Consider the following 20,147-nt stretch of genomic DNA (forward strand, 5'->3'; position numbering starts at 1 on the left):
TGGCTACCGGTATGTTTTTCTTTTGCGTTTTTTTTAACCACAAACTGTTTGTATGTAATCATGTGTCGTTCCTTTATTCGTGATTTTTGGGTTGTTTTTTGGTGATTTAGCAGTTTGCCTTTACCTCTTCCTGCTGATTTCAACATACACATATCACACCTGTGGGTATTTCTACATAGGCCTTGTAATTTTTGCAGCAACCCTTTTTTTTTAAATTTTGGTTTTGGAGTGATTTCGTTGTGTTTTTGTTTTTTTAATGTGGATTCCCTATTGTTTGATTAATCCACACACATTTCTCACCCACAGAGGAACAGAGGCGTCGGCAAGAGGTCGAAGATTGTGTGGCACACATGCGCCAAAATGTAATTGGGGTGCTTGTGGCCCTTGACCGGCTGTCTGGCATCCTTCGGCAGTAGTTTTTTTTGGTTTTTATCTTTTTCAAAATAAATTTTTTATTTCTAATATACGTTCTGCCTCATTCGTTTTTTCAAACCCAAAGATAGTTAACCCTGACATAAGTAGACTGTTCCTGCAAGGTTTTGCATTTTTTTAAAATTAGATTGGGTTTTGTATTTGTATGTAAAACACCCTCAAGAAACACATAACAGTAACAATGTCATTTCCCTTTTTGTGTGTAGTGTCAATTAGATATTTCTACATTTTACAGGTTCCTAGTTGGTGGGCAAGCTGCTTAGGCGAATCTTACAAAGCCAAATGATTGGACAGGCTTCCTTTTGGTGTGGGTTGGGAACCTGAAAACATATTTCATTTTTGCTCAACTGGCGTCAGTACTGGATTACCCCTTAGTCAAATGTAAGGTGTGTTAACCTGGTTAAACTTGCTGGTAACGTCCAAAAAAAGGAAGAACATTTAACTCTCCAAACATTTATTCACAACATAACTGAGAAATCAAAGTGGTCACTCACAAAAAAAACACACAGTGATAATCTCAAATACAACACATACCCAATAAAAAAAAAACAAAAAAAAACAAATCAAGAACTGGTTGAGGAAGGACCATGCCAAAATGATTCCACAAACATGGCGTTGCGATATGGGTTCCAGAATATATTCCCAAAATGACCAGATCCAGGTTTGGTAAGGGTAGCATGAAGTAGTGAGCGTTGTAGTGCCAAAGATTATGTGAACAAACCGAAGATGTTGAAAAAAAGAAAACAAAATTAGATGTTCGCAAACAAACACAAACACATTAGGTTTAAACACTGTTTTGTTAAAACTTACCTAAAAAATCTGGCCACCACATCATCGCGTATGGCCCCCCCACATACTGACCTCCGACCAGCCTCGTGGGGGCCATCCTCAGGTAAGGCATCCTCTGGCTGCATTGGGACACCACTCCTTATGGTGATGTTGTGAAATATCCCACACAGGACCACAATTTTCGACACCATATCCGGCAAATACATGAGCTCGCCACCAGAGCGGTGGAGGCATCTGAATCGGCCTTTTAAAAGGCCGATACAGCGCTCCACCACTTGCCTGGTGGCTGTAAGTGCGGAATTAAATGCACTTTGTGGGCCTGGTGTGGGAGCCAAATAAGGAGTGAGCAGCCAGGACATGCAAGGATATCCACTGTCTCCTATGGAAAAGAATTGACAACATCAGGAACACTGTGTATCAAGCTTAACATTGTTATGTACTAAAGGTCTCCACTTACCCAGAAGCCACGCATCACCAGCTTGTAGGTTGGTTAATTTGTGCCATATCCCTGAATGCCGGATGACGAAGGAGTCATGTGCACTTCCGGGCAATTTAGCATTCAGGGACAGGATCTGGAGGGAGGCATCACATACCACCATTACATTCAGGGAGTGATAGTGTTTCCTGTTTCGAAATATGGCCTCCAGCCGGGCTGGAGGCTGAAGTGGTATGTGAGTACCATCCACAACCCCTATGATGTGTGGGAAGGCAGCTATTTGGTAAAAATTGGCCTTGGCCACACTAAGGGCACCCATATCCAAAGGCATTTGAATAAAATGATGGAGGTGCTTGAAAAGTGCCTCCATCACTGCCCTCAGGATCCGGGAAAAGGAGGATTGGGAGATGCCCGCCACTATTCCCACCGTTGTTTGAAACGATCCTGAGGCACAGAAATGTAACACCGCCATAAATTGCGTAAGTGGTGGTATTGCTGTTGGACTGTCAATTTGCCGCTCAAGATCACTTTCTATTAATGAGAGAGTGTCTATGATGATTTTGGGAGGTAGACGGTAGCGTCTTAAAACCTCATCATCGGGCATTCCAAAAAGGGTGACACGTGTTCGAAATATCTGGGGCCTTGCATGCCTACGATGCCTACGCCTGGGACGAGATTGAGGTTGGTCGGCTTCCGGGAGCATGGCCAGAACAAACCGCCCCAGATCAACCTGAAATTCAAAGATTTCAAAGTAAGGCTTTTGACCCACCCCAAAACTATATTAAAACAACTTAGCTTGATGATACCATCCATTGCTGCTTACATGCCGGGGTATTGTCATGATACGTCCAAACTGAAAATAAACGCCAAAATTACTTGACACATTTCACTCTGTGCATTTTTATTTACAAATCTTGTGCTAGACAAAAGTTTAAATATGCCAAACACCCATTTAGCAAAACAGCAAAGCGACATTTAACACAGTACATCAAAATGGGTCGAAATGTTGGCACAAAAAGCGAAAGAGAAACCACCAAAAAGTTAGAATGATTATTAAGCTGTTAAAAATGCGCTAATTAGTTCGCTAATACAAGTCACAAGAGTAACTACTAAAAATGCGCTAATTAGTTCGCTAATACAAGTCACAAGAGTAACTACTAAAAATGCGCTAATTAGTTCGCTAATACAAGTCACAAGAGTAACTACTAAAAATGCGCTAATTAGTTTGCTAATACAAGTCACAAGAGTAACTACTAAAAATGCGCTAATTAGTTTGCAAATACAAGATAAAAAATGGACTTACCAAGAGCAAATATATAAGAGTCAAAATCAAAAGGTCTTTTGGGTCGAAAATAAACAAAATCTAAAATAAAAGAAATTATGGATCCAAAAATTACAAAAAATAAGAAACACAATGAAACAACAATTGAACAAAAGTTAGACTTCACAAAACTTACCAAATCAAGAAACGAGGTCCCAAAAATATAAACCAACAAAGATAACGGAAAAAAAACCGCAAATCTAACCAACAAACGAATCTCCAACCGCCAACTCCTTTCTACGCAATCAATAAACTCCAGCCAAGATAACCTCCAACAATCCAAAAACGCCACCTCGACTTGAGACACACCAAGCCATAAATAGTGTTTAGTTTCCCGCACAAATTAAGGAGGGATCATAGGGCCGCACAATCAATGATGCGGCCGCAAAATAAGGACGCATGTATAAATACGTCACGAAAACACATTCAAATTCTGGTGTATTTCTTGTTTGGACCTCAGACATGGCGACAGACCAGGGAAAAAATGCCCAAGAGTCAGGCGGTAAGTCTTTCATGCATTTTGTATCAATGATTAATTTGAAACATAAGATTAGGCAAGTTGTGATTTTGTGAATTCTGTAAATTTACACAAATAGGTGAGGAGAATGACATGGAAGAGGCTGCTGGGCCCAGTATTCCGGCCAAAGCGGCCAAAAAAAAAAGGCAGCCACATTTCACAAGAAAGGAGATGGAGGTTTTGATCCAGAAGTGTGTGGACATCCTGCCACAGGCAGACAGGAATATGAGTCTAAGCCAGAAGTGGAGAATGTGGGAAGAGGTAGCCGTTGCTGTCAATAGGGTGGGTGATTATGTCCGTCTAGCCCGGGATGTCAAACGGCGGTAAGTAAACCCTTGCCCCCCCTAAAAACAAACCCCATTTTAAACCAAAGGATAATGGCTTCCATTTTTTCCCACAGATGGGGCGACTTCAAATATCGCTTAAAACAAAAACTCGCGGACAGGGCTAGGCATGCAAGGGGGACAGGTGGGGGTCCCACCCCTGTGTCATTGGAGTTGACGGATTTAGAAGAGCTGGCACAGGGGTGTGTGCAGCCTGTGGAGGTGTTTGGCGTGTCCAACATGGATACGGACATGCCAGACTTTGCGGCTCCTCATGTTGTCCCAGGTAAATCTTTGGATGTCATCAACTCTGAAATGTTATTGTGCCAATATGTAGATTGTAATGTGAGGCTTTTCTCTTTTTTCCTAACAGAGACACAGGCGGATGAGTCTGCTCCAGAGGGGAGCCTTGGCCGCCGAATTTCTGCTGGCTCTGCAGGGGAGGAACCAGTACATCCGGCTGAGGACCCTGCAGAAGCCAGTCCAGGACAATCCCCCTCGCAGGCAGTGGCCCTCCTCACAGAACTCAATTTCAAATCGGATTCCCATACGGAGATTCTGCAGAGGATGGACGCCAGTCTGCTACGGGTGGCTGAGGCCCTGGAGCAAAATGCTGCGGCCAACGAGACCATTGGTCAGGCCCTGGCGGAAAATACCAGGGCCAACATCCGCATCGCCAATGCCCTGGAGCAGCTCGTTCGCCAGCACATGGTGGAGCCGACCTCCCTTCCTGCCGGAACATCAGGATCCTCCACCTCTGGCACAACATCAGCCAATCCTCCAAATGTGCCTAGCCCTGTGCCTAGTCCAGAGGCCACAACATCTGCCTCTGGACAGGCCAGCCCGATGACATCCCGGACCCGGTCTGGCGCCCTCCCTCCCCCATCCAAACGGGTGAAAAAACGGTGACAGCAATGGTGACTTTTCCCACAATCCTTCTGTGCTTGGCTCATATTCCTTTCGGGTCAAAACTTCCCTCTCCTTTCTTGTGAAATGTTTTTTTTTTTTTGATGTATGTTTATGTCAACAGTTATGTTGAGCCAATTTGTTTGATTTGGGAACATATCTTTGGGCAAAAAAGATGTCCCCAAAATTTTTAAAATAAGTTTTTTTGTTTGAGCAATAAATTGGAAATTAAACAATGACATTGGATTGTGAAATTATTGTACAAATGGGTTACATTTAATCCTGGGCCAAAAGGCAAAAACTCGGCCAAACCAAAAAATAAAAAAAAAAAGGGCTCTTTAAGGAACGTTTAAAAATTCATATAATTCGGCAAATTCAAGAGGCACAAATAAAATGGTGCGAAACTGAAAACATGATGAAATTATTGTTACAATAGGCCCTAACCACCAAATTGCTGCCCAAATAAACACCCCCAAATGTACGCAAATTGACTGTGTCATCCTGACATTAGCAGCTCTGAGTTCCACCTGCGTACGTTTTGTGCTATCCCAAAAAACTGATTTCAAAACACATACCAAGCCGGTTCTCAATCCAACACTAATTGCTTTTCTGCCCTCCCGCGATTAATCGCAACAACATCGTGGAGTCCCGGGACGGAGGAGAAGGCCATCGCCAATGTGGTCGAGTAATCCAGACCCTAAGCTGTGCGAGCATTTGGAAGGGAAAGAGGATCATCCAGTGACGTAGGAGTCGGTCCGTACACATTTTACGCTCGCATCTGCCCCAAAAACGCCTCACCACGCCTGCGTTTTTCCATCTCCACCCTCGTCAACACCCTAAAACGCCCTGTTCTGTCAATCACATTTGACATGTCACTTCCTGTACGCTATTTTAGGAACGAGTCCAAAAAAACTCGCAATCTGCAGTACGCACATGCGCAGTGTTACACCGACGCATGCGCGGTTATTCAACATCGGAACGCAACGAGCGTACTGCTGTTAACGAGTGGCTCTGAATGAGGGCCAGAATTGGTAACCCTGCATACGCTGACAGAATTGGTAACCCTGCATACGCTGATAGAATTGGTAACCCTGCATACGCTGACAGAATTGATAACCCTGCATACACTGACAGAATTGGTAACCCTGCATGCACTGACAGAATTGGTAACCCTGCATACACTGACAGAATTGATAACCCTGCATACACTGACAGAATTGGTAACCCTGCATGCACTGACAGAATTGGTAACCCTCCATACACTGACAGAATTGGTAACCCTGCATACACTGACAGAATTGGTAACCCTGCATACAGTGACAGAATTGGTAACCCTGCATACACTGACAGAATTGGTAACCCTGCATACACTGACAGAATTGGTAACCCTGCATGCACTGACAGAATTGGTAACCCTGCATGCACTGACAGAATTGGTAACCCTGCATACACTGACAGAATTGGTGACCCTGCATACACTGACAGAATTGATAACCCTGCATGCGCTGACAGAATTGGTAACCCTGCATACGCTGACAGAATTGGTAACCCTGCATACGCTGACAGAATTGATAACCCCGCATACGCTGACAGAATTGGTAACCCTGCATACGCTGACAGAATTGGTAACCCTGCATACGCTGACAGAATTGGTAACCCTGCATACGCTGACAGAATTGATAACCCTGCATACGCTGACAGAATTGGTAACCCTGCATGCACTGACAGAATTGGTAACCCTGCATGCACTGACAGAATTGGTAACCCTGCATGCACTGACAGAATTGATAACCCTGCATACAGTGACAGAATTGGTAACCCTGCATACAGTGACAGAATTGGTAACCCTGCATACACTGACAGAATTGATAACCCTGCATACAGTGACAGAATTGGTAACCCTGCATACAGTGACAGAATTGGTAACCCTGCATACACTGACAGAGGCCCTCATTCAGAGCCGTACGCTCTGAGCAGAGCGCACACTCTGAATGAGGGCCGTCCTCCATAACTATGGAGCGTCCTCCTGGACGCTCGTATAGCTGTGGGTCACCACCCACAGCCTATACGAGCGTGCAGTTTGATGGCCGCGATGGTCTTGACCATCGCGACCATCGAAACTGCGAGCCGGAGCCTGCGGTTGAGGTTTTCAACCGCAAGGCCCGGAGTGATTTTGGCTCTATCAGAGCCAAAATCACTCCCACTGACATCACTAGTGATGTCAGTGGGCCGGCTTCTGACGGTAGGCGTTCCCTTAGGAACGCCCCCGTCAGGGAGGCACGCCCCGGCACGCCCACCAAAGGGGGCGTGCTGTCAATCAACATCGACAGCACGCCCCCTTTGATCAGACACAACGAGCGAAGGAAAGTCCTTCGCTCGTCGCGTCTGGCGCATGCGCACGACGGAGCTCCCTCCGTCGTGCGCATGCTCAATGCAGAACATCGACCCACTTGCGAGCAGACAGCCGCTCGCGAGTGGGTCTGAATCAGGCCCAGAGTTGGTAACCCTGCATACACTGACAGAATTGGTAACCCTGCATACACTGACAGAATTGGTAACCCTGCATGCACTGACAGAATTGGTAACCCTGTATACACTGACAGAATTGATAACCCTGCATGCGCTGACAGAAGTGGTAACCCTGCATACACTGACAGAATTGATAACCCTGCATGCGCTGACAGAATTGGTAACACTGCATACACTGACAGAATTGGTGACCCTGCATACACTGACAGAATTGGTGACCCTGCATACACTGACAGAATTGATAACCCTGCATGCGCTGACAGAATTGGCAACACTGCATACACTGACAGAATTGGTGACCCTGCATACACTGACAGAATTGGTAACCCTGCATACACTGACAGAATTGATAACCCTGCATGCGCTGACAGAATTGGTAACACTGCATACACTGACAGAATTGGTAACACTGCATACACTGACAGAATTGGTGACCCTGCATACACTGGCAGAATAGGTAACCCTGCATACACTGACAGAATTGGTAACCCTGCATGCACTGACAGAATTGGTAACCCTGCATACACTGACAGAATTGATAACCCTGCATACACTGACAGAATTGGTAACCCTGCATACACTGACAGAATTGGTAACCCTGCATACACTGACAGAATTGATAACCCTGCATACGCTGACAGAATTGGTAACCCTGCATACACTGACAGAATTGGTAACCCTGCATACGCTGACAGAATTGGTAACCCTGCATACACTGACAGAATTGGTAACCCTGCATACGCTGACAGAATTGGTAACCCTGCATACACTGACAGAATTGGTAACCCTGCATACACTGACAGAATTGGTAACCCTGCATACACTGACAGAATTGGTAACCCTGCATACACTGACAGAATTGGTAACCCTGCATGCACTGACAGAATTGGTGACCCTGCATACACTGACAGAATTGGTAACCCTGCATACGCTGACAGAATTGGTAACCCTGCATACGCTGACAGAATTGGTAACCCTGCATACGCTGACAGAATTGGTAACCCTGCATACGCTGACAGAATTGGTAACCCTGCATACACTGACAGAATTGGTAACCCTGCATACACTGACAGAATTGGCAACACTGCATACACTGACAGAATTGGTGACCCTGCATACACTGACAGAATTGGTAACCCTGCATACACTGACAGAATTGATAACCCTGCATGCGCTGACAGAATTGGTAACACTGCATACACTGACAGAATTGGTAACACTGCATACACTGACAGAATTGGTGACCCTGCATACACTGGCAGAATAGGTAACCCTGCATACACTGACAGAATTGGTAACCCTGCATGCACTGACAGAATTGGTAACCCTGCATACACTGACAGAATTGATAACCCTGCATACACTGACAGAATTGGTAACCCTGCATACACTGACAGAATTGGTAACCCTGCATACAGTGACAGAATTGGTAACCCTGCATACACTGACAGAATTGGTAACACTGCATACACTGACAGAATTGGTGACCCTGCATACACTGACAGAATAGGTAACCCTGCATACACTGACAGAATTGGTAACCCTGCATGCACTGACAGAATTGGTAACCCTGCATACACTGACAGAATTGATAACCCTGCATACACTGACAGAATTGGTAACCCTGCATACACTGACAGAATTGGTAACCCTGCATACAGTGACAGAATTGGTAACCCTGCATACACTGACAGAATTTATAACACTGCATGCACTGACAGAATTGATAACCCTGCATACACTGACAGAATTGGTAACCCTGCATACACTGACAGAATTGGTGACCCTGCATGCACTGACAGAATTGGTAACCCTGCATACACTGACAGAATTGGTGACCCTGCATACACTGACAGAATTGGTAACCCTGACAGAATTGGTAACCCTGCATACACTGACAGAATTGATAACCCTGCATACGCTGACAGAATTGGTAACCCTGCATACACTGACAGAATTGGTAACCCTGCATACGCTGACAGAATTGGTAACCCTGCATACGCTGACAGAATTGGTAACCCTGCATACACTGACAGAATTGGTAACCCTGCATACGCTGACAGAATTGGTAACCCTGCATACACTGACAGAATTGGTAACCCTGCATACACTGACAGAATTGGTAACCCTGCATACACTGACAGAATTGGTAACCCTGCATACGCTGACAGAATTGGTAACCCTGCATACACTGACAGAATTGGTAACCCTGCATACACTGACAGAATTGGTAACCCTGCATACACTGACAGAATTGGTAACCCTGCATACACTGACAGAATTGGTAACCCTGCATACGCTGACAGAATTGGTAACCCTGCATACACTGACAGAATTGGTAACCCTGCATACACTGACAGAATTGGTAACCCTGCATACGCTGACAGAATTGGTAACCCTGCATACACTGACAGAATTGGTAACCCTGCATACACTGACAGAATTGGTAACCCTGCATACACTGACAGAATTGGTAACCCTGCATACACTGACAGAATTGGATCACACATGCATTTGGATTTGCCTTTAAAAATATTGGCAATTTAAGTTCAGCGGCAAAGTCACTGAAAGTCTGTACTTTTGCCAAAGCGGAACCTATATCACATTTGGACCAATGTATTGTCGCAGATATCAGATTAGTGTAATTGAAAGTAGCTCCGAAATATTGAGTCAATTGCAAAAAAAAAATCATGTGCCATTATTAGCTGTTCAGTAAATAAAGTCTGCTACATCTGTCGAGACACTCCCCTGTACCGAATTGGGGTTTTTAATTTACAGAGCATGCATTTCCATTCATATGCACATATTTGCTACACATAGGCCTTCTGTCAGCTGAGCCCTATTGCTAAACACAGTTCACACAGCACAGTGGTCAGCAGTCACATACCCATTTATTTATTTGCTTTACCTACCTTACTATCCCATCCACAGATCATGCTGCCCACGCTCAGCCCATTTCCTCGGTACTGGAGCATCATGTTACACAGGAGCTTTGAGGCAGCCGATACTGAGATCCTGGAATTATTCCGCAGTTGGTATAACCTGAAATACAGACGCATGTGCAGAGTGGATAGCATTGCTGCAATTCATTGCTGCTAGTTTCACTACATCTAGGGCATATAACTTCTATGTTCTCTTTGTGTCATTTAACTTCTATGTTCTCTTTGTGTCATTTAACTTCTATGTTCTCTTTGTGTGGGACCCATAATCAAATAACATATTGTCAGTTTAACTGGATTCCTATGTAAATGGCCCTTTAGTTTATATGCGTTTCTTTTAAGGAAATTAGATTGCAAGTTCCACTGGGTAGGGATCAATGTGAATGTATAAATTGTCTAGACTGCACTGCACAATAAGGGGCTGATTCTGAGTCAGAATGTAAATGCGGACGGTTCTCAGGGATTTCAGCTTAGTACGCATGCGCCAAAGTAATAAATCGCCGCCTGCACATGCACCAATTCAGACCTAGGCACACAGAAAGTGGCCCTGATTCAGAGACGGACGCTCTTTCAGAGCGCTCGCTCTGAATCAGGGCGTTTTTTATGGGGGGGAGCCGGCCTCCTGGCCGCTCGCTAAGCTGTGGGTGACCGCCCACAGCTTTAGCGAGCGGCCACGTGATGGTCGCGACCATCGGGCTTGCGACGAAACCCTTGTGGTAGGGTCTCGTCTGCCGCAAGCCCCAGTGAGCTCACTAGTGATATCAGTAGGGCCGTCCTCAAACGGCAGGCGTTCCTTTGGGAACGCCTCCGTTTGACCAGTCACCTCCCACACCCCGCCTACAAAACGGGGCGAGCTGTCGATCAACATCGACAGCCGCCCTGTTTTGCTACGAGCCCCGCAGAAAGTGATTTCTCGCTCGCTCCGGGGCTCTGCCCGGCCATTGACCCACTTGCGAGCACATAGCGCTTGCGAGCGGGTCTGAATCAGGCCCAGAGTTCACTAGTGCATACGGACTGATCCATCTTTAGTGTGTAGCGTGACATGGCGGGAGCTACTTAGCTCCTAGAGAGAACCTGGTTAATAGTATACATGCATATAAAGCTGTTCCAGCATCCTGCACCGCTACCCGCAAGCAGAATACACTGTCCACTCTATTACCAGTGTGCATGTAACAGTGAGTACTGTTGTACCTACTAATTATAAAAAAAACACCACCACTGGTTAAGTAACTCTGCTGTATCAACAATATCTGCACACACATCATTTCCAGCAGCTTCCGCATGCATTCGCACATATTTTTAGTAAACATGGTCAATTTCTTGAATTAGCATAATGTAGTAAGCAGGCATCCGCGGCCAGATGGAAACAGGGCCACGAATGCGTGTGACTCATTATCAGCCCATATTTCTCTAAACTCATAAAGGGTGATCATAAAAAAAATGTGTGGACAGAAAAATAAACTACCGCGACCCCCCCTTAATTTCACTTAACGCCAGTGATCGCTGCTCCAGTGATGTCCTCCCTCTGGGGCTCCGGTCAGCTAGTCTCCCATCCTGCACTGTGACCCAGTCAGCTGTTCTATGCAGAAGCTGACATGGGTCACAGTGCAGGACCCGGGAGACCAGCTGACCGGAGCTACGGAGGACATCACTGAGCACTGTTCTCGCTGGAATCAGGGAAAACATTTTTTTTGTTTGCCTGTTAGAGCAGAGCAGGAGTTGGGAAACCAGGGGAAACCTTGGATAACGCCATCTCCAGGTGGCGTTATTATCACAAGGCATCCCCCGGTATTTTTTCACAATTTATTTTTAGTAAATCTCAGGCAGATCACATTTCTCATTACAGTTATGTTAAATGCGATCTGATTACTAAAAATATGTGATAATTAGGGCTTGGAGTAGAATTTTTCGAAATCTACTCCAATTGCCCTTTAGTAACTTTAGGTGAAACTAAAATAATATGAAAAGGGTGTGAAAACACCCTTTTTCACTTTATTTTAGTAAAAATAATGTTAATAAATAGGCCCCTAAATGTGCAGCCGTAGGCAGCTTATGTTTGAGCAAACGAGTGCCCAAGAAAACAGTCTTTCCTATCATGGGCTTTCAATAATTGGAATTTCTGAGAATGCAAAAATATAAATAAAATGTATACTAAAATGTTGCTAATGCGGTCACTTGAGTAGAATATAGAAGCTGTCCTGGGGTGGGATAGACATTTTCATTAGAAAAGCTGTACTAAGTTTTACATTTGAACCACGCATTTCACTGTAAAAAAAAAAAAAATATATAAACTTATAATTCTCAACACATAATCATTTACTGAAATGATAGTAATTCTGCTCAAGTACATATTGGAGATAAAATAGACATAAAGGGACTGATATAAGGGACTTCTTACCTACACTCTTTGGCCAGCATTCTCTCCCAGTACTGGCAATCTGCTGCACTTCCCGACATAGTGCCAAGCAGGTAAGGGTTAATCTCAATGACTTTATTAACCTTTATTGTAGCTGAGAAAACACACAGTGCATAGAGATCATTAATTTGTAACAAATACAGAGATCCTGATATAATGTATCAGGGCAGTAACAGCCAGCGGACCTACATCAGGCTGATCAATGGCCCATTCTATATATTGTGTAGGTCAGGGGGGTGCGTAACAGTTGTTTGGTCTGTAGGCTACACAGTGAGATGACGCTCATTTTAAATACCTGTAATAAACTGTTAACTTGCTAACAAATGTTTTTGGCTTTTAAATGATTGCCCCTTTAAAACATCGGCCAGGCTCACCAGGAACTCACCAATGCCTGCATCCCACAGGCTCAGTGCTTAAAGTGGTCCTAGAGAAGTGGTGGAACTCCCTCCCCCCCCCACACACACTCATTGTGAAAAAAAGGGAAAGTGCACACTGTAGGCGCACCCCCCAAAAAAGGGCGTGGTCTCAAAAGAAAGGGCGTGGTCTCAAAAGAAAGGGCGTGGTCACACAATAGTATTCCCAATTCAAATTACGCCACACAGTCTTGATTCACCGCTGATTCACATTACACCTCACAGTAGTGTCCCTTATTCATGTGACACACAGCAGTGCCCCTTTTACACAATCCTCACATTTGTACCCGCTTATACACAATGCCCACAGTAGTAGTGCTCCTAATACACATAATGCCCACAGTAGTAGTGCCCATTATACAATGCTCACAGCAGTAGTGCCCTTTACGCATAATGCCCACAGCTGTAGTGCCACTTATGCAATGCCCATTCTAGTGGTGCCCCTAATGCAGTGCCCCCAGGAGTGGTGCCCCTTATGCAGAGCCCACAGTAGTGGTAGTACCCCTTATGCAGTGCCCCCAGGAGTTGTGCCCCCAGTAGTGGTGCCCCTTATGCAGTGCTCCCAGTAGTGGTAGTGCCCCTAATGCAGTGTCCACAGTGGTAGTGTGGACACTGCATAAGGGACACTACCACTACTGGGGGAACTGCATAAGGCGTTATTTGACCCAGTAATGGTGCCCCTTATGCAGTGCCCCCAGTAGTGGTACTGCCCCTTATGCAGTTCCCCCAGTAGTGGTGCCTCTTATGCAGTTCCCCCAGTAGTGGTGCCCCTTATGTAGTGCCCCCAGAAGTGGTGCCCCCTGTAGAAGTAATGCCCTCTGTAGTAGTGCCCCCAATAGTAATGACCCCCTGTAGTAGTGCCCCAATAGTAATGCCCCTGAGTAAATGCCCCCAGTAGTAGTGCCACCGAGTAAATGCCCCCAGTAGTAGTGCACCCAATAGTAATGTCCCCTGTAGTAGTGCCCCGAATAGTAATGCCCTCAGTAGTATTGCCCCCAATATGAAGACGCTTACACAAGGAAAAAAAAAAATTACCTTAAGCCCGGCTCCTGCGTCCGCTGCCTCCAGTCCGCCTGGCTGCTCTGCTGAACTATGGGAGATACGTCATGGCGTCTCTCCCATAGTGCCCATGGGGGGAGCCGGAAGCCGGAGCTCAAGAGTGAGATCTAGCCTCCGATTGCGGTGAGGGAGCCGGGTGCTCGCTGGTAACAAAATATCAGTGGGCGCCCAGCAAATGAAGCCTCCCTGCAGCGCCGGGCTGTGGTGCGTCGGAGGAGGCGGAACTGGTTCCGTCTCTAAATTGAAGTGATGGAACGCAGTTCCGCCCCGCTCCAGCCCAGTTTAACCCCTGCACAGGCTATTACATTTACCCATAGAAGCTGTTGAGGTTCTTCATGATTGTGTAAAAATATAAGCCCTTTGTCAAGTACCCTTAATACAAGGCCCGGGAATATGATCATACGGGGATTATCTCTGTGACATAATACTTGTAATGAATAACTTACCGATATAACTTCCTGCTGATGCCCGTGAATCAACTGCCACAATCACACCATGTTGGAATTTGAAAGCCAGAGTGGTGGTACCATGCCAAGGCTCGATCTTCACCCCGTCCACCCCGTCCTCCATATGTCTGAGAAACTCTGATGGCTGAATAACATAATATAAATGGCTATAAGAACTGTATTTTGCAATTATATTTACAGACAGGGCCCGAATAAGGCTTGTGGGAACAAGTAACATGGAATGTAAAGTAAGGTTTCTTAGTACATGTTTGGCCAGAGATGTTTACCCACCTACCACATCACGGCGGACCTTATAAAGGTGGGTCCCTAACATCCCGAATACAGACACATTAAATCATTTATCTAGGTCTTACCTTTCATAGAGCCAATTAAATGTGTGTACTGCAATGGAAAGGACCCATACCAATTAAAAGCAGGTAGGAGGAATGCTAGCCCAAGAAAAGTAGTCTCACCTTCAAATGTACCTTAAATATACACACACGCAGAGGAAACAAGAAGGGCCTGGGCTGCATACTGTATTCTAATCTTAAACATAATAATAGGTGCTACCATTGATTCTACAACCACTTGCCGGCACAAGGTAAGTCAAGCTTGCCGACATTCTGGAAGCCCCCTCCGAGACGGGGTAGCCAGGTCGGACTAGCAGGAAGAAGTGACGCGTATAGAGCTGGCGTGGCTGGGATACTACCTTGCCATGGGGGCGGAGCAGAGGGCGTGGTCTGAAAATCGCGTCATTTTGGCCCTCCCCCGCTTCACAATGCCGATGTTTTTGGCATTGTAAAGCAGGGGGCAGGGTCAGGATGTCGTGATTAAGCGCGAATCGCGTCATCACTCTCCCCCGCAGTGGGTCTGGGGGGTCGGCGACTGGCCGGGAGGCTTACCTTCTTTTCCGGGGGAGTCTGGAGCGGCACCCGATTTTCGGGAGGCTCTCGACCAAATCGGGAGAGTAGGTAAGTATACTAAGCAGGGTGAGTGGTGCAGGGCCCCTCTGAACCCATGTGCACAGCACTCCCTGCACGCATTATTAATACGCCTATGGAGTCCCTGCAAGGGCTCAGTGGGCATCAAGGATCCCTGAGCAGGGACTTTAAATTGGTTTTAAATTCAGAAAAAGTTCTATTTTCACCAAGTAAAAATATCTTTCTCCATACACTTTTGTTATGTAACCACATAGAATCATACTTGCCGACTACCCAGCAACTTCCGGGAGACTCTCAAATTTTATATTCCCATATCCTGAAAAAACAGGTCACCTGTTCCCAAATGATTTGAAGCGACATTGCTCAGAGGGAGGTGGGACGACACAAACTTGGGCCTGATTCTACGTTGCGCTCAGCTTGTTATACCTCCGCAAATAGCGAGTGTTAGCATAATTCACCAGAGCGACTTTACACATTTTTGGGTATCTCCGGCTGATTCTGACGGACCTTAGTCGGGTCTCTCTTTGCGTGAAATGGTCGTTCCTGGGTGGCAATGCTTATATAGAATAATACACTACCAACCGAAAATTATATGAGTATTGGAAGTTACGTCAGACGTGTGTGACCTGTATGAAAGCACTTGGCCTACGGCCTGGTCAAAGTATTCCTCTATGGCCCTCATTCAGAGCCGCTCGCAATTAGCGCTCGCTCGTTCATAAAAAGGGGGTGGCTATTCAAATGAACCGTTCGCTCTTTGCGGTCTGTTGCCGCCTCCATGTCTGAACGAGCGAGCAAAACATACGCTCGTTTATTTGATAAAAACGCCCCCTGGCCGCTCGCATCATACGTCATGTCCGCTATTTATTAGATTAATCGAGTACATCGAACAGCGTATGAACTGCTCGCTATTCTTGTGGTTGGTTTTTTCAACCACAATATTGCGAGCAGTTCTGACTATAAAATAACCCAGTGACGTGGTGAATGACGCTGCTGTATTAATTATGCACACCCATAAAACGCCCGCTTTGACCTTTAAGCACGCCTGCGTTCTGATCTCCACTCCCCGTTTTCAAGCACCTTCCCCTGTTACCACCCACATACGCCTCATTCTGTCACTCAAATTAGCAGGCACTCGCTATATAGCGAACAAACGATTTTCGTCCGCACTGACTGGTTCGCGCATGCGTACTAAAAACCGTACGCATGCGCAGATGTGCAAATATCGCTCGGAACGAGCGTACTGCCGCTTACGAGCGGCTCTGAATGAGGGCCTATATCTGTTAATATCCTTATAATTTACACTGGGAGTAAATTACTCCGTATATGTAATCTGATGTAACAATATCTGGAACTGTATGTAACTATATATATATATATATATATTATATATATATATATACCTGTATATATATATTGCACATTTAATTTTAATGTTATAAATCAAATAAGTGTATATCTGTACCTGACATCCAGGGGGCACTGCCAGCTCTGTGTTGTGGGAGTTGAATGAGATTGTTGGGGAGATTTTACCCCCATAGAGGGGTAACTGCCAGTCCCGGCGATGAGGGGGTCCACAGAAGGTCAGAAGAGCCATATCTGAGAGGGGAAAGCTCCAACACCTGTGGTATCTTATATAAGGGTCCTGAGCTGGTGTAGCTTATTCCTCTTCCTCCAGACCTCACCGTCTATTGCTGAGTGTCTCTTTCAGTCTCTTCCAGTACAGATCTCCGACTGTCTCTCTCTCTATACCGATGTCTTTTTCCGTCTCGTTAATTTACTTGATTCCTCTTTTTTTTTCTCTGTATATTTTATTTTTCTCTCGTTCTTTCCTTTGCACGTTCCTGCCTGTCCCTGCAGCCACTCATACAGAAAGTGAAAGTAATGTTCTTGTAAGATAAACCCCCACCTCCCAGCCTTTCCTGCCAATTCTGTGCAGTATGTGAGACAGGAGATAGAAAGAAGAGGAGTAGATTTACTAAATGGTTCATTGGTGCTGATACCCCCTGTTTATAGGACGGTGCAGCAGAGAATGAAAGTGAGCGGAGAAGGACAAGGAATTCCCTTGTGCAGGTCTAGGTTTGTGGAAAAGCCACAATCCTGCTTCATTTTTATAACAATTTAATGTAGTAAGTGCAGACTTAGGGCCTGATTCAGACCCGGTCGCAAGCGCTGAGCGCTCGCAACCGGGTCGATGGTGGTTCAGAGCGCATGTGCACGACGGAGCCGGCTCCGTGGTGCGCATGCGCGAGACCCGGATAGCGACAGGCAATCCGTCACTCCGGGTCTCGCACCATAGGGGACGTGCTGTCGATGTTGAGTGACAGCACGCCCCCTTTGGTGGGCGGGCTGGGGGGTGGCTGCCCAAATGGAGGCGTTCCCATGAGAACGCCTACCGTTTGGGGCCGGCCCCACTGACATCACAAGTGATGTCAGTGGAGAGATTCCGGCTCTGTTAGAGCCAAAATCTCTCTGGGGCTTGCGGCAACGAGACCCTACCACAAGGGTCTCGTTGCAAGCCCGATGGTCGCGATGGTCTTAACCATCGCGACCATCATCATGGCCGCTCGCTATAGCTGTGGGTGGTCACCCATAGCTATGCGAGCAGCCAGGAGGCCATTCTAAAAAAAAAAAAGACCGGCCCTGATTCAGAGCGAGCGCTCTGTCAGAGCGACCGGCTCTGAATCAGGGCCTTATTTCCATTGACTACTGATACCAGTGCCAGATTAAGGTCCATATGGGCCTGGAGCTGAAATTTATAAAGGGCCTATGGCAGTCCGCTGCAGGGGGTGTAACCATTGGTGCGGCAATGTGACTAGTGATGTAGAGGCAAGACCAATGCTGTGTGTGATCAGCATAGGGGGTGTGGCTAGTTCCATAGAGGACATAGATAGCGCCTACCTTCAGTTTACTTTATAGCAGAGCTATAGGTTGAAAGGGTGTGTACTGTATTGTCTGCCTTTCCTTGAGTGCTAGAATAGTTTAAATTAATAAAAAAAAAATCTAAAATCGGTCACTAATTATTGCAATATTTCTATAAGTGTTTAGCCCACATTTCTCGACACTGCAGTAAATAATAAATGAACCGCTTTTTTAGCTGTAGCCTTTAAACCCCAGCTTTAACCCGGCTCAGTACCCTGGACACTGAACACGGGTTGAAGCCTAGAGTTTCAGTACTTACCCCCATTCACACCTGGGTGATGGTCCTGGGTTATTCCCGGTTTGTCCCCCTTCACACCAGACCCGGGACTTCCAGTGATCTGGGGCTTCCGTCTAACAGTGGACGTTTGGAGATTGTCATCTCCAATCGCTACTGTGCCTGCCAATCAAGTCTTTTTAGGCATGACCTGGGTCATCATGATGGCTAAACCCGTCTAAAGTCCAGGTAAGGGCACCCAAACTACCATTTAAGCTCCCAAAACTAGGATTTATCGCACATTGCTGATTGCCCTAATGGAGCAACAATTCAATTGGGCGCCCGGCACTACCAGTCGCCGGCAAAAACAATTGAATCGCCCCCTCTGTACCCTCAACATTGTATCAGCTAGCATCCCCAATCTTCTTGTAATGAGGTCCAGTTATATCTCCAAAAACACTTTTCTGTCAGGGAAACAGACAGTCTGAGACATGCATACAGGCTTGACAGCTATGTTCAGCTGCCCTGTGTTCACCATGTGTTCCTCAGCCTGGTATTTCCACCAGCAACTCAAACCCAAATCAGTTACAGTACCTTGCCTGCCAAGGGAGAGGTGGGCAGGGCTTCGGGCAGATACTGGGGTGGGGCTTCTGTTGCCACGAGTGGGCAGGGCTTCAGATAATGCTCACAAAGGGGCGGGGCTTAGTTCAGCCAAGTCAAATAGATGGTGTTTGGGGCTTCCGGGAGCAGAATGGCCAGGGTTAAGGACAGCCGGGGTTGGTGGGTTTGAGTAAATGAGACTTTGCAATGCTGCTAGCTGGAGGGACAGAGAAAAAAAAAACCTGTCAGCAGCACTATCTAAACTTCAGTGGTTCATATGGGCCTATTTTCAATAGGGGCCTGGAGCTGGAGCTTCACCCACCCTATTGTTAATCCGGCCCTGGAAGTAGTAGGGGAGGGGAAAAAGACAGGATAGAGGAGAGGAAGTAGTAGGGGAGGCCCTGGGGTAGAAGCTAGGAGAGAGGAGGGGAAGTAGTAGGGGAAGGGTAGAAGACAGGAGAGAGGAGAGGAGTAGGAGCATGAGATAAAGAAGAGAGGAGAAAACAAAATTGTGTACTGCATTGAGCAGTACACAATTATATGATAGGAATACCATCTGCAATGTGTGTGGTGTGCTGATTCAACTTTCCGAGGGCGGTAATAAATCTCTCTGGCTTATTATATTATTATTATATTATAATACCCCTGACAACCAGAGGTGACACCGGCTCTGGAGACATCCGGTGCGCACTCAGAATATCCCTGTACGCCGGAGGCGTGACCTAAAATAAAGGGGCGTGGCCTCACAGGGGAACCCGATGTTTTCACTCCGAGGGCAGCCCAGTATCGCCGGAGATGCTAGGCTGCCCCCCGGAGACTGGGCATCAGCACTGTTGCTCCTCTTCTATGACAGGAGCCTGGTGCTGTCACTGCACAGGAGCCGCATTTTGGTGTCAGGGGTTAGGGTTAGGCACTAGGTGGAGGGTTAGGGTTAGGCTGCAGTGAGG

General features: G+C 46.3%; 1 protein-coding gene across 1 annotated transcript in view; it reads right to left on the minus strand.

The window, feature by feature from the left end:
- PSMB8 (proteasome 20S subunit beta 8) overlaps nucleotides 1-17,368 on the minus strand; it is a 30,350-nt gene extending 12,982 nt beyond the window's left edge. Inside the window, exons 1-4 of the mRNA XM_088446551.1 lie at nucleotides 16,930-17,368; nucleotides 14,527-14,671; nucleotides 12,591-12,702; nucleotides 10,166-10,295 (exon numbers count right to left, since the gene is read on the minus strand). Coding sequence (XP_088302677.1) covers nucleotides 10,166-10,295; nucleotides 12,591-12,702; nucleotides 14,527-14,671; nucleotides 16,930-17,061 — 519 coding nt within the window. The 5' untranslated portion in view covers nucleotides 17,062-17,368. The remainder of the gene's footprint in view (nucleotides 1-10,165; nucleotides 10,296-12,590; nucleotides 12,703-14,526; nucleotides 14,672-16,929) is intronic.
- Nucleotides 17,369-20,147: the final 2,779 nt, after the last annotated feature.

The sequence above is a fragment of the Taudactylus pleione genome, unplaced genomic scaffold (assembly GCF_031769625.1).
Source record: "Taudactylus pleione unplaced genomic scaffold, aTauple2 ptg000400l, whole genome shotgun sequence".
Classification (NCBI taxonomy): Eukaryota; Metazoa; Chordata; class Amphibia; order Anura; family Myobatrachidae; genus Taudactylus; species Taudactylus pleione.